The sequence below is a fragment of the Rattus rattus genome, chromosome 8 (genome assembly GCF_011064425.1).
Source record: "Rattus rattus isolate New Zealand chromosome 8, Rrattus_CSIRO_v1, whole genome shotgun sequence".
Lineage (NCBI taxonomy): Eukaryota > Metazoa > Chordata > Mammalia > Rodentia > Muridae > Rattus > Rattus rattus.
In genome coordinates, this window is record NC_046161.1 from 97,841,705 (window position 1) to 97,868,312 (window position 26,608).

The 26,608-nt window shown below is 47.6% G+C and overlaps 2 protein-coding genes and 1 non-coding gene across 4 annotated transcripts; 1 reads left to right on the forward strand and 2 right to left on the reverse strand.

The window, feature by feature from the left end:
* Window positions 1-4,795: 4,795 nt before the first annotated feature.
* Window positions 4,796-15,889, reverse strand: Iqcf3 (IQ motif containing F3). Of its 2 annotated transcripts, XM_032911171.1 has the most exons (9): window positions 15,844-15,889; window positions 15,208-15,279; window positions 12,454-12,606; window positions 11,933-11,989; window positions 9,916-10,017; window positions 9,390-9,446; window positions 8,610-8,788; window positions 5,803-5,850; window positions 4,796-5,256 (listed from the first exon to the last, which is right to left on the reverse strand). In XM_032911171.1, the coding sequence occupies exons 1-9, from the start codon at window positions 15,844-15,846 to the stop codon at window positions 5,244-5,246; spliced, it is 684 nt and encodes a 227-aa protein (XP_032767062.1). In that variant the 5' UTR covers window positions 15,847-15,889; the 3' UTR covers window positions 4,796-5,243. The 2 variants fall into 2 exon arrangements, with proteins under 2 accessions (XP_032767062.1, XP_032767063.1); XM_032911172.1 differs by lacking the exons at window positions 8,610-8,788; window positions 9,390-9,446; window positions 9,916-10,017; ... (2 more) ...; window positions 15,208-15,279; window positions 15,844-15,889 and adding an exon at window positions 6,027-6,044 and having other exon boundaries at window positions 4,849-5,256.
* Window positions 15,890-20,570: 4,681 nt separating this feature from the next.
* Window positions 20,571-20,714, forward strand: LOC116908387. Its single transcript, XR_004388932.1, has one exon. It is a non-coding gene; the product is annotated as a small nucleolar RNA SNORA48 (small nucleolar RNA).
* A 3,431-nt stretch (window positions 20,715-24,145) lies between these two features.
* Window positions 24,146-26,279, reverse strand: LOC116908259 (IQ domain-containing protein F5-like). The gene is made up of 3 exons (XM_032911512.1): window positions 26,262-26,279; window positions 26,037-26,108; window positions 24,146-24,598 (listed from the first exon to the last, which is right to left on the reverse strand). Exons 1-3 carry the CDS (start codon window positions 26,277-26,279, stop codon window positions 24,146-24,148), a joined length of 543 nt encoding a protein of 180 aa, XP_032767403.1.
* Between the last annotated feature and the right edge of the window lie 329 nt (window positions 26,280-26,608).

The following is a 26,608-nucleotide window of genomic DNA, read 5'->3' on the forward strand; positions in this document are numbered from 1 at the left end:
GTAAACGAACACCCCAATTCCTTACTTTACAAAAGGGAATAGTGAGGCTGCCTCTTGAGGTTTATCATCCAGCAAGAACCGTGAGCATGAGTCTCACTTGGACTCGGACCTTTCCTTGTCTAAAGTCTTCATAACATGGCTGTAACTGAAGTCAGAGTGTTTCTCTCTGTGGTGCAGTAAAAATAATGTTTACACAGTCCCAAAGAGTTATTATAGAGTATCTACACTGTAAAAATCATTCTTAGCCCTGCGCTTCCTGTGATCTATGCTCTAAGCTCTTTGTTTGTTTTTCTCTGCATCATCCTGGCTGTCCTGGAACTTACTCTGTAGCCCAGGCTGTTCTCAAACTCAGATCCACCTGCCTCTGCCTTTCAAGTACTGGGGTTAAAGATGGGCACTATCACAGCCTGACTATGTTCAAGTTTTTAAAAAGTTTCAAGGTTTGTTTCATTTTAAATTGTGTGAATGCAGCTCCAGCAGAGGCCAGAAGACTGGCAGATCCCTTAGAGCTGGGGTAACAGAAGGTTCTGGACATTGAAGGACATGGGCATTGGGCACCAACTCCAGTCTTCTTAACCACTGAGCCATCCCTCCGGGGCCTCTGGTTATAATTTAAATAAAGCTGATATACGTTAATGAGAGGGTCATTGTCATGTAATGCTGAGGACAGAACCCAGGCCTTCTCTTGTGCTGGAAATACACTCTGACTCTGAACTACCTCCCCAGATCCTGACGGCTTTGAAAAACAAAACAAAACAAAAACCAAAAACCAAAAACCAAAAGTTGCTGGTGGTGGCTGTACCAGTGTATGCCCTTAATCCCAGCACTGGAGAGGCATGAAGATCTCTGAGTTCAAGGACAGTCTGGTCGACGGAAAGAGTTCCAAGACAGCCAGGGCTACACACACATTAAAAGAAACAACAAACAAACAAACCACAAAACAACAAGACCTGTGACTTAGTAGGTACACTAAGTTCTTTAGAGGCTATATTATTAAAGAAAGAAACTTCCAAAAAGAAGAAAAAAATTAAAATTTCTTGCTTAAAAAATTAACTTTTAAAGTTATGATACAAAGGGATGGATTCATTATGGTGTATAATGGTGTTGTCTTTTTGTTTTTTTTTCCCCAGTGTGTATGTATTTGTGTGTGTAGATTAGAGGATAATGTGCAGAAATCTTGGGATTAAACTTGGGTTGTCAGGCTGGGCAGCAAATGCCTTTACCCAGTGAATCATCTCGCTGAAGCCATACCGAGGTATAAAGAGCTCTATTGGATCAATAATTAGAGTATCAGTTTGGTCAGAAAGAGTATGAAAAGCAGCAGAGCCTGGCCTCAGAGAAGATTCTGTTAGCTCTGGATCGGCCAAAGCTCACTGAAGTATGCAGAGCTATCAACTCCCACAAGTCTTCATATGGACAAGATATAAATCCGGCAAGACTTAAAACTGGCTGTCAGGAGAGGTGACTTTTGGACCTTCAATGTTCTGAGGTATGTTAACTGCAACAGGCAGCGGCTCTGTGCAATTTTGTCTTTTCTTAGTACCCTTAGAGTCTTCTGCGTCCAAGGCTTTTATTCCGGATTCTCTTCTGCTGCCCTCTGCTTTGTCTACATCATGGAAAGTTCTTATCTTCGGTACTTTTCTATTGCCGTGACCAAAGATCATGATCAAGAAACTTAGAAGAGAAAGCATTTAATTGGAGGGCTCACTGTTGCAGAGGGTTCTAGTCCATGATCATCACGATGCGGAGGATGGTGGCAGACAGGCAGGCACGGCACTGGAGCAGTGGGTGAGAGCTTAGAGCTGATCCACAAGCATGGGGCAGAGAACGAGAACTAAAGGGAAACTTGAGACCTCAAAGCCCACCCCCAGTGACACACCTCCTCCAACAAAGCCACACCTCTTTATCCTTCCCAAACAGTTCCACCAGCGGGGAACCAGGCATTCAAATCTATGAAGCTGTGGGAGCCATTCTCGTTCAAACCTCTATATAAGTTTGAGAGTTCACAGCCTTGCCTCACTTCCCAGTTTGCTGTCCCTGCTTCCTGTTTGTGGTGGAAGATGAGATTTTTCATCTTCTGACTCCTGCCACTTGCTACCATGCTTCCTCTGTGCCATGATAAACTCTTCCCTCTCTGGAACTATAAGCCCAAACAAACTCTTTCTTTCACAACTGACTGGGTCTTTGTGCTTTATCATATAACAGAAAAGCCTTTGCTATAGCAGCCATCCTGGGAATCTGATTCCGTGACATTTTTCTCCAATCAAAACAAAGAAGTCACCACCAACAAAATCCCCTAACAGTCACTTCTTTCCCGCTGATGCCAGCAGCTACTAGTTTATTTATAGCTCTATAATTTGTCTCTCTTGGGCATTTTATATAAATTTTATATAACTCTGCAATATGTGTTTTTTTTGTGTTTCACGTAACATAATGTTTTCAAAGTTAACTTATGCCACAGAACTTCTGTTTCTCACATTTATTCTCTCCTCTCTCTCTGTGCGAATGTGTGTGCATGTGCCACATGTATCACTGGGTGTATGTGGAGGTCAGATGACAACTTTTTTTCCTCCTTTTTTAATGTTTTCTAAGAATTTTGACCATATTTCCTCACTCCTCCCAGATCCATCCCCGTTTTCCAACTAACTCAACTAAAGCCCTTCTTCCCACTATCAAATACAATTGTACCCTTGGATGTGTGACCTCCACTAGAGGGTAGTCACCTCACTAGGCTGCACCTCAAACTGTGTGTGTGTGTGTGTGTGTGTGTGTGTCTGTCTGTCTGTCTGTCGCTCTCTCTGTCTCTGTCTCTCTGTCTCTGTCTCTGTCTCTGTCTCTGTCTCTGTCTCTCTCTCTCTCTCTCTCTCTCTCTCTCTAGCAGCTAACAATCACCAATAGCTGTTTAGCTAGAGGTGGGACTTCATGCCGGCCTCCCCTTTGCATGCTGGGATCTTGTCTGATGCAGGTTTTGTACATATTGTTTACACTGCCGTGACTTCCTATGTGCAGCTGCTCTGCTGTGCTCAGAAAACACCGTTTACAGGCACATCATCTGTCACCTCCAGGTCTTATCACCGTTCTGCTCCTTCTTCAGTGACCCCCGAGCCTTGGGAGGAGAGGCTACAAAATAGGTGTCTTACTTAGGGCTAAGCCTTTTTCAGTTATTCTTTGCACCTTGATGAGTTGTGTGTGTCTAGGGCAATGTCCACCTACTGGAAAAGAGAGCTTCTCTGATGAGGGTTGAGATGCACTGATCTAGGGGTTTAACCAGCCATTGGGAGTCAGATTAATAGTATGTCCAATTAGTAGTCATTAGTAGTACCACTCAAGGTACCCACAACATCTTTAGCAATAGGGTCTTATCGTGTTGTGGAGGCAGCCAAGGGCATTGGCAATATCCTGTAATATTTGGGAGTCCATGTGGCTCACTCGACAACAATGTCAAAAGACGTAGCACATTCCTAGCACTGGGCTTTTGTTATCCTGTTGTGTCTAGTAGGGCGTTTTGTCCTGTAATAGGGTAATTCTATTTAAACTTGTATATGTGTATGTGAGTGTTGTGCATGTATGTATGTGTATATATATATATATATATATATGATAAATATGCATATATTTTAGAAACCTTCTTCATGTTACTTTAAAAAAAAAGCTTATTATATAGAAGTATACTGCAGCTGTCTTCAAACACACCAGAAGAGGGCATCAGATCTCATCTATGTGGTTGCTGGGATTTGAACTTAGGACCTCTGGAAGAGCAGTCAGTGCTTTTAACCACTGAGCCATCTCTCCAGCCCTCTCATATGACTTTTCAAATTGTCTTTAGTGTTAGCTATCACTCCTGTAGTCTTTACCTCTTCCTCCAGTATGCCTCCCAGAGGGCAACCTGTGGGAGTCAGTTTTTTTCCAACACGTGGATTCTGGGAATTGAACTCAGGTCATCAGGCTTGGCGGTAAGTGCCTTTACCCACTGAACCACATGCACACTCACTTTCCACCCGTGATTTTTTTTGATGAGGTTTCACCATGTAGAATAGTTTGTTCTCCCTGACTCGGCCTCACCAATTCTTGGCACACTACTGCACCTCCAGTTTTCTGTGAAGTCAGCAAACTGCTTCCTCCCACCCCAAAGACTTTTCTTTTAGCACATCTGGTGCAAGGATGAGGTAGGATAGAGAGCTAGGCTCATTCAAAGATGGAAAGAAGGGTCATTAAGATAAAACTGTAGACTATTGAGAGGCAGGAACATGAATGGCAGCTGAGAGGGAAACATTGGTTAAGTTTGCCTCTCAGGAGTTCTAATTAGATGTTAGAAAATCTTAGTGCCTAAGAATCTTAAGGGCCAGACAGTATATTGGGCTTAATGAATGCTCAGTCTCTATTTGTAGCGACCTTGCTGTACAGGCCATAGTATTCTGACTTCTCTCCTAGAAGAGAGAAAGATGAGAAAACAACCATGAATTTGGATTCAGTGCTATGAGGTGGTGCTCATTAGTGATTATACCAAATGATTGATAGTAGTCAGAGAAACTGCCTATCTCATATGTCGCTTTAGAAATAGGAAGTTCAGTCCGTTTTAATTCCAACATCAAAAAACAGGAATGGTCCCAGGGTTGTGTAATGGGATGCCTGGCTCTGCATGGATACAGACATCTTGGGCCTCATTTCTTGTTTGGAGGTGACAGGCCCTGTGGGGATAGAGAAGGTCTTCCCCTAAGGAGAGGAAGAGGTGTAGAGTCTGAACCCCTGGGGTGGGGGTGTCTCTGTGGCATGACAATCACCGAAACTCACAATATTAGTTCAGGTGTTTATTTAGGCATTGGAGCCAACTCTTTGTGCTGTGGGCCTTTAGATGGATAAGATTTCAATGTGGAACTCTGGTTGCTTGGAAACAACTTCATATTGACCCTGTAAAATGTCATCGTTCTTGAAGGTAAGGCTGTTTTCGACAGATGGGATGACACAAAGTGTTTTGCATACTTGATTGAAGTATCGACGGCAATTCCACATTCGAACCCAGGCCTGGAGCCTGACGGCTGCCTCTTCCTCGATGACGTACACCCTCAGCAGGGACAGCCGTCGTTTAAGTACCTGCCTGTGGAGGACGCTCCTCCACCAACACTGGATCACCCAGACGCGGAGGGCTGCAGCCAGCAGAGTTTGCCTTACCAGGAATCCACGCCACAAGGCCTGGATCTTCTTGGCTGCTCGGGTCCTTTTTATCTTTGAGTCCTTGGGTTGTTTTAAAGGAAGGAGCTAACCAAGCAAAGGACAGGATGCTCATAGGTCAGGATGGAGATACATGAGAGCTGGGTAGAGTTTTGTTGTGTCTACCTGTGTCTTGTCCATGGCTATGCCCATAGCTGCTCATCTTCTGAGCCACAGAGGCGGCCTCTATAAAGCGAGGTACAGTTGCATTGTGGCATTCACAGGGGACTCAGGGAAAAGACTTTCTGATCCTGAAGACCTCATGAGGTCCTCATAAGGAAGAACCTGAGTCTCAGCTCTAAACCGGGCCACAATTCCGCTAGGCGCCACATTTCCCTAAGCGTTCTGCTACCTCATCTCATTCCTACCTCTCGATAATGCTGACTCACGGAAACCCTTGTCTACCTTCTTAAGGTAGTGACTTACCTTCCTGGGTCCTGTGCACAGTTAATTCAGGATAGGGATGGGATTTAGGGGACAAGAGAGTATACTCAGCCTGCTGATTGGGGATAAAGGTGCCACCTCCATTTCTACAAACACGGAGGCCAAGGGTCAGGGGCATCTGGGTCATTTATGGCCCTGGGTCGCGCCTACCTTTGGTTGAGTCGTTTTCTTCTGCTGATGGACTTTAGGTTTAGGTTTCTGCAATTAAAATGGGGGCGGTGGAGGAGAGGTTATAAGTAGAAGCCAACAGCCATGCACACATCCCTCAATCTCAGCTCCCCAGTCTTCTCCAGACCCCGCTACAGCAGCTCGGGATCTCCCTCTGCCAAGTAGTATCCCCCCAACCTGAGGTCAGCGAATCTGATAAGTCTTACAACAAACAGGGAACCCATGGCAAAGAACAGGAGCTCAGGTGATCATTCCCCTTTGGTTGCTGCTCATCTAACTCCAGCAGGCCCAGGATGGCTGATGGGGGAGATGGCCATGATGTCATAAGGCCAACTGTGACCCATGGACTAGATTGCCTTCTCTGAAGGAAAGGCATCTGTTTCTAGCCAGGGATGGACTAGAGTCCTTAGAGTGTGAGTTGTCCTGCTCTAAGGATGAATTATGGTTTGGCTCTATGGGGCACATTCTGTCATTGGCCTTTGAGGGCAGTAGTTCACAGGAAAAAAAGGTACATGTGCACCTCACGTCCAATTCTCTGTCTTTCCCTTGGGATGGGGGAAATCCTTTAAATGGATTCAGAATGTGCGGGAAGAGTATCTTACCCAACTCTTTATTGCTGTGGCAAACTAGCTGGAGAATTTTAAAGGGGGAGGAAAGATTTCTTTCTTTCTTTTTTTTAATTCTCAATGATGTATTTTATGCCTGTGAGTGTTTTGCCTGGTGCCTATGGGGGTGAGAAGAAGGCATTGGATCCTCTAGAACTGGAGTTACACATGTCTGTGAAGTCCAGTGTTGGTGCTAGGAATCAAACTTGGGTCCTCTGCAAGAGCAATAAGTACTCCTAACTGTTGAGTCATGTGCTGGCTAGTTTAATGTCAACTGGACACAAGCTACAGTCACTGGACAGGAGGGGGTCTCAGTTGAGAAAACGCCTCCATAAGATTAAACTGAGCCAGAAGTAGGGTGGGAGGGATGTGGTAAAGGAATTAGGGTGGCGGCTTCATGAGTGAGTTCTAGGACATCCGGGGCTACACACAGTGAAACCCTGCTTTGAAAAACAAACCAAACCAAACAGGGGCTGGAGAAATGGCTCAGTGGTTAAGAGCACTGACTGCTCTTCCAGAGATCCTGAGTTCAATTCCCAGCAACCACATGGTGGCTCACGACCCTCTATAATGGGATCCGATGCCCTCTTCTGGAGTGTCTGAATATTGCTACAGTGTACTCATATAAATAAAATAAACAAATCTTAAACAACAAACAAAAAGATTGGGTTGTAAGGCACTTTCTTAATTAGTGATTGTTATGGGAGGGCCCAGTCCATTGTGGGCATGGCCACCCCTGGGCTAGCGGTCCAGGATTCTATAAGAAAGCAGACTGAGCAAGCCGTGTAGAGCAAGCTAGGAAGCAGCATTCCTCCATGGCCTCTGCATCCAGCCTCGTGAAGTGACCAAAACTACTGGAGTCTGGAACTTTCCATCTATAAGCCACTCTAAGAAGTCTATATGCATAGATTCATTCTGTTGGGTTCTATTCCTCTAGAGAAGTCTGAATAATACAGTACCCGACTCAAAAATTAAAACGAAACCAGAAAATTTAAAAACTCACCATACATACCCATGGTCTATGGGAAATTTCTAGGCCCTAGTCAAGCCTCGGCATCTCATGGAAAGGCCTGTGTCTTTCATGCAAGGGGAAGCCTGCATCTTGTCCGTGTTAGTTTCCTTTAGGTCTAGCTAAATCTACCCTCTCCTATCCACAACACTTTCGGTATAACATTTATACACTGAAATCAAAGTTCTCTCCTGTCCAAGGATAGCAAGAAGGTGCAAAGACGGGGCCAGACCAAACACGGCCGATTGGACTATGGGGAAGGAGCTAAATGCAGAAGGGGCTGGAAGATGGGCTCCTCCATATTGCACAGCTTAGGGGATGTGGTGGCTTGTATATGCTCAGCCCAGGAGTGGCAGGATTAGAAGATGTGGCTTTGTTGGAGTAAGCGTGTCACAGTGGATATGGGCTTTCAGACCCTCATCCTAGCTGCCTGGAAGCCAGTATCTGCTAGCAGCCTTCAGATGAAGATGTAGAACTCTCAGCTCCTCCAGCACCATGCCTGTCTGGATGCTGCCATGTTCCCGCATTGATGATATTGAACTGAACCTCTGAACCTGTAAGCCAGCCCCAATGAAATGCCGTCCTTTATAATAAGAGTTGCCTTGGTCATGGTGTCTGTTCACAGCAATAAAACCCTAACTAAGATAGGGGACATCATTTAAATGGACATCAGTCATGGTCTCTGGAGTTGGTCACATGACACTTGAACCCTACATCACCAATATTCCAACCAACATTGCTAATCAGTCATAAATCCTGGTCGTTTAAACTCGAGGCCCTTACGTCGTTCTCTGTCCCCAGGGAGTGTAGACACTCTCTCCTGAGCAAACTTGTGCTTTAAGTCAAGAGACATTTTCCTGATCCATTATTGAAACTGAGACATCCAGCAGCTTGCCTTATAGAGACCCAAGAGACACCAATTAGGAGCAACCCTGAAAGGTATGCAGTCTGATATCCTACCGATTTGTGATTGGAAAAAGATACCAACTTGAAGTTTTAGCTTGTTTCCTGTGACCTCATAGAAGCCCTGGAGCGTGTTACGATTTTTACAAATGTAGTTGTAATTCCTGGACCGTCGCACTTTGCGGTCAGCATTGCACAAATGGAGGTAACGCTTACGGGAGAGCCACATTCACACCCAGGGCTGCAGCTTCACCTCAGCGGCATACACTCACCTCAGTCTGCAGCGCATCACGTCATGCAACTTCCTCCCCTGCAACCTGCTCTTTGACTCCTTCCACCAGGACTGAATGGTCCAAGCGCTGAGGATTGCAAGCAGCAGGGTTCGGCGTACCAGCGTACCTCGCCACCAGGCCTGGATCTTCACGCCGGCCAACTCGGCGTTAGCAGGCAGCTGTTGTATTTTAAAGAGATGTGGTGTGGAAAAGAAAGGACACTCGGTCCTCAGACACCCCAGTCCCAGAATGCTCTAGGAAACCGAGGAAGTTCTCAGAGATCAGGGGAGTGCATTTGGCATTATCTCCCATCTTTTCTTCTCGGTTTTTTGATAGACGAGTTTCTCTGTGTAGCCCTGGCCACCTGGCTTTCCATGGAGCTGGATTGGCCAGTTTAGGAAAATAGTTCTAAGCTCTACAAAACCCTCTTGGATCTGACAACCACCAGGGCCCCCTTGACCTTCAGACCTCCCTCCTTTTGACCTTAATCTACAACCTGCCCCTCCCTCTGTTGGGCCTTAATGTTTCCTTCCCCTATAGTCTGTGGTATTTCTCTTGTAATTTTCACACACCACATACACACACACACACACACACACACACACACACACACACCACTCTCTTATAATTTTGGATATGCATGCTTCCATAATCAGAGTCAAAAAGCAAAACAATTAGATCATACATGGAGCATAAATTCCCTGAACATCCTATGAATAGAAGCATGAATCAAGACACATGTAGATCAGAGGTCCACACAAGTTTTACCATCTCAGTTACCTCCTGTATGGCTCTATCTGCCTCTTTAATTCCAGTTTTCTCATCTTGGATTTGCTTCTGTAATCAGAGTCAAAGGGCAAAGTAATTAGATTGCTCTGTGTTCGAGTCAGTGCAGATTCTAATATGTATATGGCCCCGTTTGGCCCTTCATTCCCTAAACACACTCCATCCCCCAGCTTCACAAAATCCCTATTTCCACTCTTGGACCACGCCCAGCCCCATCTTTGTAGCTCAGCCACCTGCCTCTCTAAGGCTAACAGGCAAGTGGGTAAGACAGTCAAGGCTAAGCAAGCCATATCCATAGCAGCATCGGAGAGGGTGACTGCCCCAGTAAGCTTGGGTCGTCTCGGTTTCTGATGGTTGTTCAGAGTGATGGTTTGACTCAGACCTTCCACTCACACATGCGTCAAGCTTGGAGCATAAATTCCCTGAGTATCCTATTGTTTGGGCCACAGAAAGAGCCATCAGCCTGGGCGACATAGATCAAGACCTACACAGATCAGAAGTCCATCCCAACACCACCTACCTCTGCCTGGGGGACGAGTTTCGCTTTTACCGACTCACTCCTCTCATCTGCCCCTTCAGCTCCACCTGCCCCTTCAGCTTCAGTTTCTTCATCTTGGGTTTGCTTTTATAATCAGAGCCAAAAGGGAAAGGAATTAGATTGTTCTGTGTTCAAGTCCATGAGGATTCTAATATGCACACTGTGGTTTGCCTGGCCAGCAAGCCTAACTAACACAGGCCTTGTATCCTGACCACTAGCAGAAACCTACTTCCCCCTGCATACAACTTGTTTGCCCATTGACTGACTTCAGTCTGACTTTTTCTCAGGTGCCTGTGGCAAACCCCTTCGTCAACAGTGGAAGCCACCTAAACACTGCGCTGTTCCCTACAACCCCTGCTCTGCGATCTTTGCTTCCTGTCTCAGGAGCACACACTTACCCAACTTTGGAACCTCTGGATCTTCTGTTCTGTGGGATGGGTAGGCTGTGGTGTCACCAGTTACCTGGGTCCTGGTGTTAGCAGTGTCTTGGTAAGGGTGTGACACCAGACCTTGCTATACCTCCTTGAGTTTGAATATGCTTGGCCCAGGGAATGGTACTATTAGGTATGGCCTTGTTAGAGTAAGTGTGTCATTCCACAATGTGGGCTTTAAGACCCTCATCCTAGCACCCTGGAAACCAGTCTTCTCCTGTTTGCCTTCGGAAACAAGATGTAGGACTCTCAGCTTCATGCACCATGCCTGCCTGGACATTGCTATACTCCCACCTTGATGATAATGGATTGAATCTCTGACCCTGTAAGCCAGCCCTGATTAAATAATGTCCTTATGAGAGTTGCCTTGGTCATGGTGTCTGTTCACAGCAGTAAAACCCTAAGGTAGAAGTTGGTACCAGGGACTGGGGTATTGCTGTGATAGACCTGACCATGCCTTAGTTTGAAAGAATTTGGATTTTGGACTTTAGATTTAGAAAGCAGTGGAATACTTTAAGAGGGGCTTCATGCACCATTCTAGTAAGAATTTGGAAGACTTTGTTGCTGAGAGTGAATTAAACTGTGCAGACCGGGACCAAGAGTTTTCAGTGGAGAAGAATTTCAGTATGTGGAGTAGAGACTGTCTTTTTGGTATTTTGGTGAAGAATATGGCTGCTTTTTGCCGTTGTTCAAAGAGTCTGCCTGAAGCTAAGGTGAAGAGATTTAGATTAATTGCTTTGAAAATGGAATTCTCAAAACGACCTGGTATAAATTCTGTTGTGTGATTACGAAAGTTTACTCTTATGAAGAGTGTTTTAATGAAAAGGAGCAAGCTGAGAAAGAAAAAAAATACAAAATATATGGTTTAAGGTGATACTGGTTAGCTGGAGCTGAGAAATTAGTGATGATTAAGAAGAGACCAGCACCACGGAGATAAAATCTGGGGAGTGATTTCTGAGAGCAGAAAGAAGCCATGTTCCAGAGACAGCCCCCTCGTGCTGCAGCTGGATTTTTGGTAATGTGTAAGAGTCACCCAGGTGGTACTGGTTTTGAAGGCATGAAGGGGTCATGGAGAGCAGCCAAGGCTGGGCACTGTTGAGAGGTCAGGGAAGGCCATTGGTGAAGATGTAGCCTCAGGGGCAGTTGTTGGCCCAGGACTGAAGGAGTCATGCAAAGAAGTTGAGGCTTGACACATGAAGAGAGCCTGTGAGAGGCTATTGATGAAGCCTCATTGCAGCAGAAGACCCCAGCATATTAGAGATGCCAGTACCATGGGATGACCACCAAGAACAGTAGCAGCAGTGGAGGGAAGTCAACCAGAGCCTAGAGTGCTACAGAGGGCAGAGCTGGAGAAGTGACACGGGCCCTTGGGAGGAGTCCTGAAAACCATGTATGGATCCCAGACATTGGAAGAAGAAGCTGTAACGTTGATTCAGACCTTCCACTCACACATGTGTCATGCTTGGAGCATAAATTCCCTGAATATCCTATGATATGGGCCATAATAGAAGCATGAATCAAGACACATGTAGATCAGAGGTCCACAGAAGTTTTACCATCTCAGTTACCTCCTGTAGGGCTCTATCTGCCTCTTTAATTCCAGTTTTCTCATCTTGGATTTGCTTCTGTAATCAGAGTCAAAGGGCAAAGTAATTATATTGCTCTGTGTTCGAGTCAGTGCAGATTCTAATATGTATATAGGTTTGGCCTTCATTCCCTAAACACACTCCATCCCCCAGCTTCACAAAATCCCTATTTCCACTCTTGGACCACGCCCAGCCCCATCTTTGTAGCTTAGCCACCTGCCTCTCTAAGGCTAACAGGCAAGTGGGTAAGACAGTCAAGGCTAAGCAAGCCATATCCATAGCAGCATCGGAGAGGGTGACTGCCCCAGTAAGCTTGGGTCGTCTCGGTTTCTGATGGTTGTTCAGAGTGATGGTTTGACTCAGACCTTCCACTCACACATGCGTCAAGCTTGGAGCATAAATTCCCTGAGTATCCTATTGTTTGGGCCACAGAAAGAGCCATCAGCCTGGTCGACATAGATCAAGACCTACACAGATCAGAAGTCCATCCCAACACCACCTACCTCTGCCTGGGGGACGAGTTTCGCTTTGACCGACTCACTCCTCTCAAGTATGGCTCTATCTGCCCCTTCAGCTTCAGCTTCGGCTTCAGTTTCAGTTTCAGATTCAGTTTCAGTTTCAGTTTCAGTTTCAGTTTCTTCATCTTGGGTTTGTTCCTATAATCAGAGCCAAAGGGCAAAGGAATTAGATTGTTCTGTGTTCAAGTCCATGAGGATTCTAATATGCACACAGTGCTTTGCCTTGTCACATTTACCTTCTATGTTTTTGGGATTCCATATCCTTGTTGCCTATGAATTGTGCCCTCTCACCTTTTTATTTTTATTTTTATTTTCCGGGGCTGGGGATCGAACCCACCTCTCACCTTTTTAAAGGTGCGATAGACATTTTCGAAATGATACATTTATGTTCTGATATTCCTATGTGTGTGTAAGAGGGTGAGGAGGTAAGGGCATGGGCTCAGCATTCGGATGTCGGGCATTCTGGTTTTGTTGTTTCTGGATGTTCTGTTTCCTTTGACAAGAGACCCTTTAAGACAGTGACTGGAGATTTTCTTGTGCAGATAGCTTGTGTCTTATTTGTTTCCTTCATTAAAAAAAAATCTAGAGCTGGAGAGATAGCCCAGTGGTTGAGAGCACTGACTGCTCTTCCAGAGGTCCTGAGTTCAATTCCCAGCAACCACATGGTGGCTCACAACCATCTGTAAGAGGATCCGATGCCCTCTTCTGCTGTGTCTGAAGATAGCTACAGTGTGCTCATATAAATACATTTTTTTTTAAATCTGAAAGTGTATTTCTCTTCATCTCTCTCATTTTAACTTCCTTTCCCCCTTGAACTGCAAATCAATAGGCTGGGCAGTAAACACAGCTCTAACAAAGCCAGTGAGGATGTAAAGTCTAGTGGAGAAGGCTTTGGCATAGGATGGTGTGGGTGGTCTACAGGGAGTCAGAACATGATGTAAGCCGGATCACAGAGAGGTTGATGCTTTCTGTGCTCAGGGTGGATGAAAGGGACATTTGCATGGCTCAACAGGCCAATGAGGAGGCAGGAGCCTCATCCCATTGAGGGCCGACTGTGTTCTGGTGAAGAAGCTGCCTGTGACACGCTGGGGCCCGAGTAGATGATGAACATCAACGAGGAAGATGGCAGGGCAGACGGGATGGAGCAGGGCAGGTATCCACAGAGAGGGACACCTGATGTGGGGTGTCAGAGCTTCAGCAGGCGGGGGAGTGGGTCAGATAGCTGTGGCAGTGGGGCAGGTGGTCCTGCGAGGTGAGTGGGAGCAACCAGACATTGCTACGGGTAGTCATCAAGAACTGTCTTGTCTTCTCTTTCAACGCTTAATTTCTCAAAGTTCGTGTTTGTTGTTACAATGGGAGCGAGGTGTGAAGGGTCACCTGTTTTTAAGACTGGCACATGTTGTGAAACTCTGGTCTAAGCTTCAAACCCAGATACAGGCAACAGGCAGGCTGGAGGCATCGAGAATGAGAAGCTGGTGTGTGTGTGTGTGTGTGTGTGTGTGTGTGTGTGTGTGTGTGTGTGCATGCACGTGTGCCCTGTCAGCTGATTTTGGAAGTGCTTAGGTAGAAGGGACTATACCCACTGTAAAAAATTGAGTACCAAGGGGCAGGCATTGTGTCAAAAAGTGAGATCTGCACTATCCTGTACTTGTCTTTTTTTGTGGTAGGAAGCAACTAATATGGATCCCCAGTATGTTTGTCATATCTAACAACCACCCCTTTTCCTGGTGCTTCTGAGGACATGGGGGAGGGGGGTGGGCTTCTACCTGTACCTTTTTGTCTTGCCCATGGCTATGGGCCACATTGGCTCACCCTCTGACCCACTATCACACGGGATTATACTTGCCACATAGACTTCCCTGAGGGAACTCTGGGGGGACACCTCCTTCTGTGTGTAGGAGCAAAGGGTCATTACAGGGAAGAAACTTGGAATCTATGGCTTGGAATCTACCCTGAGCCCAGGATGCTGCTCACACAGGGTCCTAGACATCCAGCATCTCCCTCACTTCATGTCTATTACTGTCTACACAGTGTCCTAGACAACCAATGCTAGCATTTCTTCTAGGCTCCGCCCCACAGTTACCTGGCAACAGCCAAATATGTCTGACTTACTATAAAAGGGGTTGCTTGCCCTCTCCTCTGTCTCTTGCTCTTCTTCTCCTCTTTCTCTGTCCCTTCTCTCTCCATTCCCCTCCTCTCTCTCTATCCACGTGCTCATGCCTGGCCTCTACTCCTCTCCTCTTTCTCCTTCTCTCCCTCTCTCTTTCTCCCTCTCCCTCTTCCTCCCCCCCACCTCTGCCTTTCTCTGTCTCTACCCCCTCAACGCCCCTCCCTATGCCTTAAACAAACTCTATTCTATACTATACTGTCATGTAGCTAGTACCTCAAGGGGAAGGAATGCCTCAGCATGGGCCCTCAGAGGCACCCCACCCTGCATGACATGCCTCGCCTCCACCAAACATTCCCCTTCCTCTTTATTCTTTTCATAAAACATGACACCCAGGCTCTCCCTCACCTCATGCCTATTAATGTCTACTTCTGCCTTTCAAATCACTCCATAACCTCTGGGGCTCATACCCACCCATCTACCTCCCCGTTTCTCACCACTCCGGGGTTCATGTTCAGTGTGCACTGTTTGCACGGGAAGGGATTTAGGAGACAGAGCAATGGGGAGAGGGCTGGCCCCTTAGGTCTAGGGACTTTGAAATCATGGGACTGTCTCCAGTTTTTCTCGCCTACCTCCAGTTGCGCTTCATCGTTTCCATTTTCTGCTTCTTCTGGTGTTTCCACTTTCTGATCTTGATCAAGTTCCTACGACCAGGATTGGGTTGGTAACCGTGGTTTTTCGAATAAGAACAGCACCACCCACCCCCAACCCTGCAGCCTCATGGATTTGAATGTTTGGTCCCCAGGGAGTGGCACTATTTGAGAAGATTAGGAGGTGTGGCCTTGTTGGAGGAAGTGTGTCACTAGGGGTGGACTTTGAGGTTTCAAAAAGCCCATTCTAAACCCCAGAGTCTGTCTCTCCCTGCTGTCTGTCCATCCATACATAGAACTCTGAGCTGCTTCTCCAGGGTTAGGTCTTGCCTGTGTGCCACTAAAATGGGCTCGACCCCGGAAACCGTAAACGAGCCTCCATTGCACGCTTTCTCTTATGAGAGTTGCTGACCGTGGTATTTCTTGGCGGCCACAGAATAGTGTCGGTGACAGTTGGGTCAAAGGTCAGACTAGTTTCTCTGGGTTGTGTCTAATGTCTAGATCCATATTCTGTTCCTGAATCCTATGGAGTCATCTAGGGCTTTGTTCTGTCGAGGAGGAGTCTTTATTCCCAGGGGCGGGTGAGTCTGGCAAAGGTCTTACCCAACCCCAACTGACCATGGCGAGAGGGCCCCAGCTTTAGATGTTCATTCCTCTCTTGGTGTTGCTCCTTTAGTTTCATTGGGGTAGGGGAGGTGCTAAAGGAGGGGGTGGCTATGATGTCACAAAGATGCCTGTGACTCACGGGCCACGTCATCTTCCACCAGCTCAAAGATGCTTGGTGGAGAGAAATCCCTTGACCAGGGATGGATCAGGGATGTCGGGACGTGTGAGTCTTTAACTACCTCAGTGACGACTGCTGTTCTGACTCACGCCACGGCCCGTCCTGTATTCGCCATTGAGAATACTTGACGTTGTCACAGGAAAGGAGGGACACGGGCCTTCCTACCCTCCTGACTCAGGCTGGCTTTCCCTATCCTCTCTGCATGCCTTCCGAGGGGTCCGTCTCTCAGTATTGCCTCGCAGCCCTCTGGAATGTTTTCCGCTGACCAGGACCGGCAGTCGCTCTTCTCTGGTACTTTCCCAGCATCCCATGGCCCTTCAGCCTCACTCTGCCTTCTTTTATCTTCTATCAGTTTCTGCTTTGCTCTGCCTCCCTCATGAGCCGCTGTCTGTAGCTGTTCAGGTGCAGCTTGATCCTAACCGCCACGGTCATGGCTGCCATCACGGGGGAAGAGGCAGTTTTTCCGCTACTGAAGCCGCTGGGTGCCACAGTCATGTAGGGTGGCACCTGTCATAGCCATTGCTGCCGCTATCAGACTGCTCCAGCTCTGCTCCCTCTTCCTTACCATGGCTCCATGGCTGCTGTCTGCTGTCACTGATGCTCCTATCACGGCAGCGGCTGTTGTGGCTGATGCTACAACATTCATGGCAGCCGACCGCCAAGGACACTCCCTTGGCTGCACTGTTAGCACTGTCCTGGCTCTCCTGTGCCAGAGCTTATCCTGTCATCACCGCTGTGGGACAGCAGTTCAGTTCACTCTATCATGGATGGTGTGTGTGTGTGTGTGTGTGTGTATGTGTGTGTGTGTGTGTGTGCGTGCATGCGTGTGTGTCTCTGTGTGTAGACCGGACAGCCCAGGAAGTTCATAAAGCAATCCAAATCTGCCCATAGAGCTGATCACAGCAGCGCTCCGTGCAAATGAAGGACTATATTTACACAATTTAACACTTCTATTTGCTCCTTCGGACCAATCAGAGCAGTCACTGTGAGGCTACTATAGGGTGTGCTCCCTCTTGGGTCTGGGTGGAAAAGTTGCAGGTCCCTTAGAGTTCACCAAGTTTTGTGGCAACAAACTACTTCAGAGCAGACTGAACCTTTAGGACTTGGGGCTGTGCCTGGAGTAGCAAGCAGCTTTGGTGGTCAGGTAGCTTCCTCAAAGGGTCAATGGAATATTGAAAACAGCCAACAAGTGGGCTTAAGGGTAGTTCGATTGTCTGCCTGGCTGAGAGTTCTTTGTTCAAGGTAGCCAGGGCATTAGGGATGTGTTAAAATGCTGTCAATTAGGAAACCAAATTGCCCCTCCCATCCAACATCTTAGCTTATTTATAGGAAATAGACATCAGGAAGTTTAAAGGACTTTTAAATTTGAAAATAATTAAATTAAAATATAATTACACAATTTTCCCTTCCCTTTGCTTCTTCCAATCCCTCTCTTGTCCCTCCCTTTCAAACCTCTCTCATGTTGCCCTTCACCCCCTTCTCAGGCTGGCCCGTTCTGTCCTTGGTCTGTGTTATGGTACTGTCCCTCGTAGGCCGTAGGCCGTAGGTCATTTTGAAGGCTAGGTTCTCAGGCTGTAGCACTCCAGTGGGAGGTGCTAGAACTTTGGCCGGTGGGGTCTACCTCAGACAAATGGGCCACTGGGGAGGCTCTGGAGTTCTATTTGGTCCTGGCCTGTTCCTATTTTTGTTTCCTAGCGCTTTGAGATAAGCATTTCCGGCTTCCCATACCCGCCGTAAAGTGCCACCTCACTGTAGGCCTAGAACGAGTCCTGTGACAGTGAACTGAAACCTCCGAAATCACCCAAACTGTGAGCCAAAAATCTTTCCTCCTTTCCACTGGGTGTCACAGGTGTCTGTTATAAGAACAACAAAGCCAAGCGACAGTTGCTTAGTCTCCAGCCCAGGCCTGTCAACAAGAAGGACTTCTAGAATCCCAGCCCTCTGTTGGAGAAGTTTTGCTAAGCCCCTTCCCCAGTCTGCCATCTGTCTTTGTGCCTTTTCACGGTTGTCTGTTAGTCAACATCGATTGTCCGGTAGACAGCACTGATTTTATGTTGAGGCTTGTTGACATCTAATTTTAGTCTCTGCGTTAGCATCATGAACACAGCTGTTCACACTGCCTCAGTGATTCTGAGCAAACTATGAAAACCACCGGAGCCCCCTTGCCCAATCTTCTCCTGCGTGTTTCGCCACCACCCGGTCTCTTTTTTTTTTTTTTTCTTTTTTCTTTTTTTTGGAGCTGGGGACTGAACCCAGGGCCTTGTGCTCGCTAGGCAAGTGCTCTACCGCTGAGCTAAATCCCCAACCCCTCCACCCGGTCTCTCTTAACTATGCTTCTCACCCCCATACTCCTCCCTAGCACGCTGTATTGAAAATCGTAGTTTCCATTTTTAAATGCTCTCCGTTGAGTTCTTTCTGTGTGGATGAAGACTTAGTCTACCCCTCTGTAAGTGTGGGCATAGCACCCCTTCCTGTAATAGATCAGTAGTGCATCCTTGTGGCTATGCACACCGCTCTCCACTCAGGAACAGCGCCTCACGAGTGCACAGCCTTTCCCTTTGTTTGCTTGAAGCTAGCGATTGCCTTGCCTTTCCTAGTTCACCCTCAGACTTTTCCCAAATGAGGGTAAATTGAAGGTTGTCTTTCTCTCCCTTCCTTTCTCCCTCCCTTTTCCTCATTTGCATCAGCTACTCTCCTGCCAGCATCCTCCTCGGCTTCCTGCTCTCTAGGCAGACGCCCCTGTGTACTGGATCCTTGCTGTGGCAGGTTTTCATCAGTTTTTCTGGAGCTGGATTTACAGTGCTCGAGAACCATTGGATATGGATGCTGGGAACTGAACTGGGGTCATCCGAAAGATGTTTTTTCCAAATGCTGAGCCATCTCTCCAGACCCAAGCATGTAGTTTTCAACACGTGTTTTCTCATTCACTCTTACGTGCTTTCTGTAAGATTCTGGTGTAGCTTTTGCTCAGAGATCTTCCTGAGTGACAGGAGGGCCATGCTACACACTTGGCCTCCGTTTCTTGGACATAGCCTTTATTTCCGCAGAACATACCCTATGACAGTTCCCAGGATGGAATGCATGTCTGAAAACTACTACTACACCTACAATTCTGACTGGTAATTTTTATTATGCCTGCCTTTCATCCCAGCATTAGAGAGGCAGGACTCTGTGGGTTCAAGGCCAACCTGGTCTACATATTGAGTTTCAGGGCAGCCAGGGCTATGTAGTGAGACCCTGTCTTGGGGACACAAGGAGGACATTCTAAAGGCTCCACTAGAAAACACATTTGCAGTCAAGTCCCATGTGTCCCCTCCTGCTCACCCCTATGTCCCTTCTATTTCCAACTCATCCCTCTTCTTACATATTTGTCTGGTTTTTGTTTTTTTGGGGGGAGGTTGTTTGTTTAATTATGGCTACTCACAGGTACATAGGCATTTACCAGATAAAACTTATCAGAGGCTACAGCTCTGAGGGGGTGAGGGCTAAGGAGCCTCTCCTCTCTCCTCGATGATGCGTTGATGGTCTTGTGCAAGTAATCACTGTGGCTGAGAGGTCAAGAGAGCACATAGGTGGGCGTGGTGGTGTTCACTTTTAATCCCAACACAGGAGGGCAGGGGCAGAGGGGCAGAGGGGCAGAGGGGCAGAAGGGCAGAGAGGCAGAGGGGCAGGGAGGTGGGGAGGCGGGGAGGCGGGGAGGCGGGGAGACGGGGAGGCAGAGAGGCAGAGAGGCTGAGAGGCTGAGAGGCTGAGAGGCTGAGAGGCAGAGGTAGAGGCAGGTAGATTCTAAGCAAACCAAGGCAGTACAGCAAAACCCCATCTCAAAGCACCAAGAGAAAGAATAGAGGTAGTAAAAATAACTTTTATTATGTTAAGAAATATTCTCACTGTTCCTGGTGTCTTCAGGATAACTTCTGAATAATAAAGAGACAGTGGGGTTTTATTAAATGCTTTTCTGCATCTACTGAGGCGATCGTTTGACTTTTTTGTTTACCTTGAATCCATTTACATGAGATTACATTTATTGATATATGCATGTAGAACTATCCCTTTTTTTTTTAAAGAATGAAGTGATCACAGTAAATTGCTTTTGCTTTTTTGCTTCGATGTGCTTTTGAGTTTGGTTTGCAAGTATTTTATTGAGAAAATTTTCATCTACGTCCATCAGGGAGCTTGGCCTTTAATTTTGTCCCATTTCTGTGTCTTTGTCTGGTTTTATTCTTAGGGTAATATTGAGCTCATAAGAGCAGTGTGTCTTGAGTGAATTTCTTTATTTTAGCGAGGGAGAATAAGAGGAGGAAGGGGAAAGGAGAAGAAAACTGAAGGAAAGGAAAGAGAGAGATAGGTAGATGGATGGATGGATGGATAGATTCAGATAATTCAGAGACAACTATGTTTACTGGGTTGATTCTGGGGAATTTTTAGGTATGTTGAGGTGTAAGGGAAGTTAGTCCTAGGGAGTAGGGCTTGACCCATAGTGGAACCACAAATCCAGAGTCCTGGGAGAAAATCTTGAGTTATATATTCGTTCACTAAAGAATTACTGAGACTAGAAAAGTGCTTTCCCTGGCAGTGGGCCAAGAGACCCCTTGTTGGTGATGTTGTTCTTCTATCAGTCAGGGGCAGAGCCGACGGCAGTCCTCTGCTCATCTTAGCCTGATGCCTGGCTTGGTGGCCGAAGCTGCTTTATGCCTAGGACTCGTAAAAATCAAATCAAATCAAATCCAGTGTGTCGAGGGAGGAGGAAGACAGAGACCACCATGCCACCCTCAGACCTGCTGTCAGTGAAGGGCACAGGAGGGCCATAGACACCCACTTGCAGCCACAACCGGCCATGCAGTGCGGGTGGAGGATGTCATTCAGGAGCCCACCAGCTTCATGACCAGCCTGCAGAGGGAGCCAGCGCCATGTGCAAGTATATGGTGGTCAGCTGGGAGAGAAAGAGATGTGGAACAGCTTGAGCGTTAGGAAGAGAGATGGAACTGGAGAACTCAAGGGTGGAGAGGAGTAGCCTGTTGCGAGCGGCCAGCCCCATCACCTGGGGCCATGGTGAGGGCCCAGCCCAAGCAACCACTGAGGGCCATGTCTGAGTCTGTCGATACCATGCAGCAGATGTCCATGACTCATATTATTATTAGAGACATGGGGAAGTTCCTGGTCAGGGCAGCTACAGTGGAATGCACAGATATCCAGGAGCTATGAAGAACTGGTCCCATACCTCGATGGGTGTGGTGCTTTGAAGAGGTGGCCCCATCTCTCATTGGCAGTAGTGCTTGGGAGAGTGGGCCCGGTGGCGCATTTCCCTAGGCAGCACAGTGGAGATGGCTGGCCCTGGTGCCTGGGGTTGTGGGTGAGCTGGCCCGAGGGCATGAGTGTGGGAAAGCTGTCCCTGCCACTCCTCTGCCATGGGTTGGCACAGGCACAGAGGTGACACCCTTGCCCCTTGCCACCTTGGCAGTCAGGAAGAGGGACAGCTAGCCCCGCCCCTCAGCAGCTGCTGAACTTGGGAGAGCAGGCCCTGTACCTCACTTGGGCAGCACAGTGGTGATGGCTCTGGTTGAGGGGGATTTAGGGTGTGGTCCCGCCATTCCTCTACCATGAGATGGTGTGGGTTTGGGGGTGATGCCCTTCCTCTCCCCCTTGCCACCTACAGTAGTAGCCTGGAGAGCCTGTCCCAGGGTCATTAGTGTGGGCCCTGCCCCCTCACTGGCTGTAGCACTCCTGAGAACGGGCCCTGTACTTCACCTGGCACAGTGGAGCTGGCCCTGATGGTGCAGGCACAGGTATGACAGTCCTGAGGGTGTGTGAGTGGGAGAGCTGGCCTATCCCCTCATAGGCTGCAGCGCTCGGGAGAGTGGGTCCCGCTTCTTGACTAAGCAACACAATAGAGCTGGCTCTGGTGTTGTGGAGGCAGGTGAGCGGGCTGAGAGGGCATGAGAGCAGGAGAGCGGGTCCTGCCTCCTGCCAGTGAAGGTATTGGATGGCCTAGCAGAGGCAGTGCCGGAGAGCTCCCCCTGGTGGTGTGGATAAGGGAGACTCAGCGTGCTTACCAGCTCCGCTACCGCTCAGTCCTAGATCCAGGGCTCTGGGTTAGCCCACCCCCAAATCTATATTGTCTGTGAAAGGTTGGGACGTGTGAAAGGGCTGATCCAAAAGCTGCAGGACCTCCACGACGCAGGGCAACAACGGAATAACCGGGAGGAGTCCCAGTGAGGATCCAATATCGATGGTGTCACAGAAGCCAGAGATCTCGAACCAGACCAATGACTCACTGAAATGAACATTTGCAAGGGAAGATGAATGGCGAGGGGTGGGGGTGGGGGGATATTGTGAGACACACTGTGGCATACTGCAGCTTCCACGATGAGATTCTTTTTATGCTTTGATTTGTTTTGTGTGTTCATTTTGGTGAGAGGTTGCAAGGGTGAATGAAGGGTGGATAAGAAGGAACAGGGAGGTGAGCAGGACTGGGTAGACGATGTGAAACTCACAAAAAAATATTTTTAAAAGTACAACTTAATTAGAATTATTTTCAGGTGCTTGAATAAACAGTTGTCCAGATAGATATTTTACAAATGATCAGTATTCATAGAGGGACGCTCAGAATCCTTAGCTGCTGAGCAAATGCAAATGAAAACCCACAATGAAGCACCACTCCAGGCCAACAGGAGGGCAATAATTTGAAAGAATGACATTTGTGGCTTTCTGTAATGGCTTCTGTCTGCTGCAAACAGACACATCTCTGATGAGGAGTGAGAGCAACATTTATCTGTGGATATAAGGAGAAGGTTTAGAGTGCGGTTAGCAATTACTCTGGTTAGTAAAGTGTAGTGGGTTTTCCTCTTAGAGCCATGCATTTAGTATTTTAATAACATTTAACAGTCCTCTTGGCAATGATCATTACCTGACCCAGCAGTACCAATCTAACTCTTTCACGCGGCTGATGGTACTGTAAACTGCTAACCACTCAGAGTGACTTCGGTCGGGAGAGCCTAAATGCATGCCAGAGCGTGTGAAAGGTCCCTTACACTGGAGTATTATGAAGTAGTTAGGTAATGATGCGCTCGAAGGTACAAATGATCGCAGTGTACTGAGAGAGGCCATGCAAGCGATGTACGGCCGTCACTGTTCACATGAAATAAATCCTACAGGGACAGGATAACTTTTGAAGGGCGCCAGAGGCTGGAGGAGCGGTTAAGGGAGGTAGACACTAAAAAGCTAGGGTGTTATGGAGTGTCATAAAAGTATTTTAGAACTTGATTTAGGTGGCAGTAGCTTAACAATGTGAACGTGTTAGATGGTATTGCCTTAACGGCTACTCTTAAATGAGTGGTTTTCATTTTGTGTGCATGCATGCGTGTGTGTGTGTGTGTGTGTGTGTGTGTGACAAGGGTCACAATCAGCCCCTGAAGCAACAAGAAGGGGTGATCTACTCTTTGAAAAATCTGGGTGCAGAGCCCTGCTCTCCTGCAGTTGGATGTATCATGGGAGGTCTGCAGACAACGGGTTTATAACACTTCAGGTCTTGATGAGGACTTTGCATCCAAGATATCAGAGTCACCAGCTAGAGCCAAAAGACCGGGGGCAGAGAGAGCAACATAAACTGGGAAGACAGAGGAGGCCCTCGAGGGAGTGCCTGTGCAGAGACAAAACTGAATAAAGAGAGCTCCCAGGAGAGAAAGCCCTCAGGGAACAGAAGCCAAGCTCCAAGTTCTGAATGGGAGCAAGGCTGACGTCTCTGCTCGAGATGCTTAATGGCTGGCAGAGTATCCAAGAGGACACTGGGAGAGTTTGAAGGATATGACTGGACTGCGTAGGGTTGTGGACCGTGGTGAGGGAGGCCTGTCAAACTTGTCCTAAGTAGGTGGACAGACTTTAAGAGGATGAAGAAGAGAGTGGCATATTGGACAGCTAAGGGGAGAGGGCATGTGACAAGTGTTCCTGATGACTTGTCCCCAATTCTCCAGCCATGCAAGCCCTGAGTGATCCAGGGTTCTCACATGCTCTGCCCCTGAGAGTTCAGACACATGCTGCTGCTGTCCCCAGAGCAGGCTCGTGTGGTGCTGTGTGTCTGCAGTCATCACGGGGACTTGCCACGGGACAGACAAACCTGGTATCCTGTGTTAGAAGACCTGATCAGTTCTTTATTGGCAAGGATATGCAGTCTGATATACGACAAACCTGTGATCCCAGAAAGATATCAAGCTGTAGATGTAGTTTGTGTCCCTCAAGTTCATAGCTGCCCTGGAAAAAGCCACGGGTACGGCAATTATGCCAGCGCCACGATGTTTGGATGACACGGGCAGCGCAGCACAGCCTGAGATAGTAGTGGCGGACTTTGAGCATCCGGACCCACGACTGAATAAGGACGCAGGCGTTTGTTTCTAGGACCATCCATTGCAGGATCACCAGGCGTTTGCTTTCCTGTCTTTCGGCCAGGATCTTCCTCCACCAGCACTGAATGATCCATGCACTGAGGGCGGCCCTCAGCAGTGTGCGTCTCACCAGGGTGCCTCGCCACCAGGCCTGTATCTTTCTGGCACTCAGTATTTTTTTTACTTGGTGCAGTGGGGATGGCTGTGAGGATGGCTGTAGTGGGATGTAAGATGAGGAATGTTTTTAGTTTTCAAGGGTATAGCCACAGCAAGTTTAATCACGTGAACAAGCCCTTCCTCATGCAGCGGCACGCGCGCGTGCGCACACACACACACACACACATACACACACACACACAGAGAGAGGAGAGAGAGAGAGAGAGAGAGAGAGAGAATAAGAGGGAGAATGTGAGCAGAGTATATTGTATATATTTGCATGAAAAAAGAATAAAGATATATTCTCAGAAAATGCCCTGATCCTATGTCACTAACCATGGCTTCCTCTCAAGTTTGTGAACGCTGAGTAGGACAGCAGGAGGAGCTGAGGAAGCAGGAGGGCATGCTACCTCTGCTCTCCTTTTGTGTTCCACGCCAGTGAACAAACATCACCTTATCTCTGAGTCCCCATGTCCCCATTTATAGAATGCAGTATGTTTACTCTTGTAAGGGGTTTTTAAATTTTTCTTATCTGTGTGGGTGTTGTGGCCGTGTGTATATTTGCACCAAGCATACGCCTAGTGTCCTCGGAAGTGAGAAGGGCATCAAGACCCCTGGAAATGGAGTTACTGACAGTTGTGGGCTGCTGTGGGGTTGCTGGAAACTGAACCCAGGTCCTCTGGAAGAGCAGCCAGTGTTCTTAGCCACTAAGCCATCGTCTCTCCAGCACCTCGCTTAGGTGTCTATGAACCTGGTTGGCCAATTGAGAGCAAAAACCTGGCAATTCCTAGGATCTTTTTGAGCAGAGGAAGTTCCTAGCAGGAACTTCCAGGAAATTAGCATTCTTTACTCTGCTCTCTTCTCTACCTCAGTCTGCCACCTGCCACGTGCTGTCCTCTGACCCGTTAGGTCCTAATATTAAATTTCTTTCCTCATACGGCGTAGGGTCCTGACCTCATCTATTCCTCACTTCCCAAACCTTAAACCTTAGTTCAAGCAATCATACATGCACACATGCGTGTGTGCACATACCCACACCCTTACACAATCCCGGATGTAAGAGTTCTGCTTAGATATGTTCCCCAGATACAGATCTCATGCCCTACTCCCTGGTTCCTCACGGCACTGCTCTCTCCTTCTCTGGGGCGGCTTCTCCCTATGCCAGCCATGACGTCTCAGGCTGAGAAGGTGACTGAAAGAAGGCAGTTCAAGAAAAGCCTGAACTTTTGAGAGGGAAACTATCCTGTTAGTGTTTGATGGTTGTGCTGACTGACAAACAGCCCAACCTCTTGCTCACACGAGTCTGTTTGGAGCACACCTTCCATGACTGTCCTGTGTTGTGGGACACAGAGAAGACCACGATAAGTCTGGGTGACATGGGTCAGAGACGTGGCAGATCAGGGGTTAACTCTAACCTTGAGGGCCTTGTACGAAGAGAATGAAGGTTTGATCTTTTCTTTCTTTTCCTCTTGCTGTTGTGATTCTGTTTCTCTTTCTGTTTCTGTTTCTGTTTCTGGTTCTGTTGTGATATAGGTGTCTTCACTTACGTTAAAGCGAACATTCCCCTTCTATCACCAGAATTGAAGGAGAGATCTGTGAGTGGGTTATTCTTTGAACAATTACATACCCACTTTAGCGCACGCCCAGTCTCCTTGGCTGCCCCAGTATCCCTCGACACCAGACTTATCTCTGTCAACTGGAAAATCCACCTTCTATCTTACACTATACAGACAGCCCATGTCTGGAGACAGATGGTTCAAATCTCCCAGGTCTGCAATCCCTTAAATTCCCCCATGACTGGGGTTATGGTGGAATCATCATCTCAGGTCTATACTCCCCCAGCCAGGAGATCGACAAGAAGAGCGAGGGAAGGGAGCCAGCGATGATGTCATAAGGCCGTCTGTGATGCAGGAGTCAGTACGGCTTCTAAGAGTCGAGTAGGAGTCCATTCACGCCTACAGAAACTTCCGAAGTTGGGGTATAAGGACAAAGTCCAAGCAACACTAGTTCATTTGAATAAAGATAAAAACGTTAGTATTTTAATTTGGCGGAGATTATTAAAATTAGA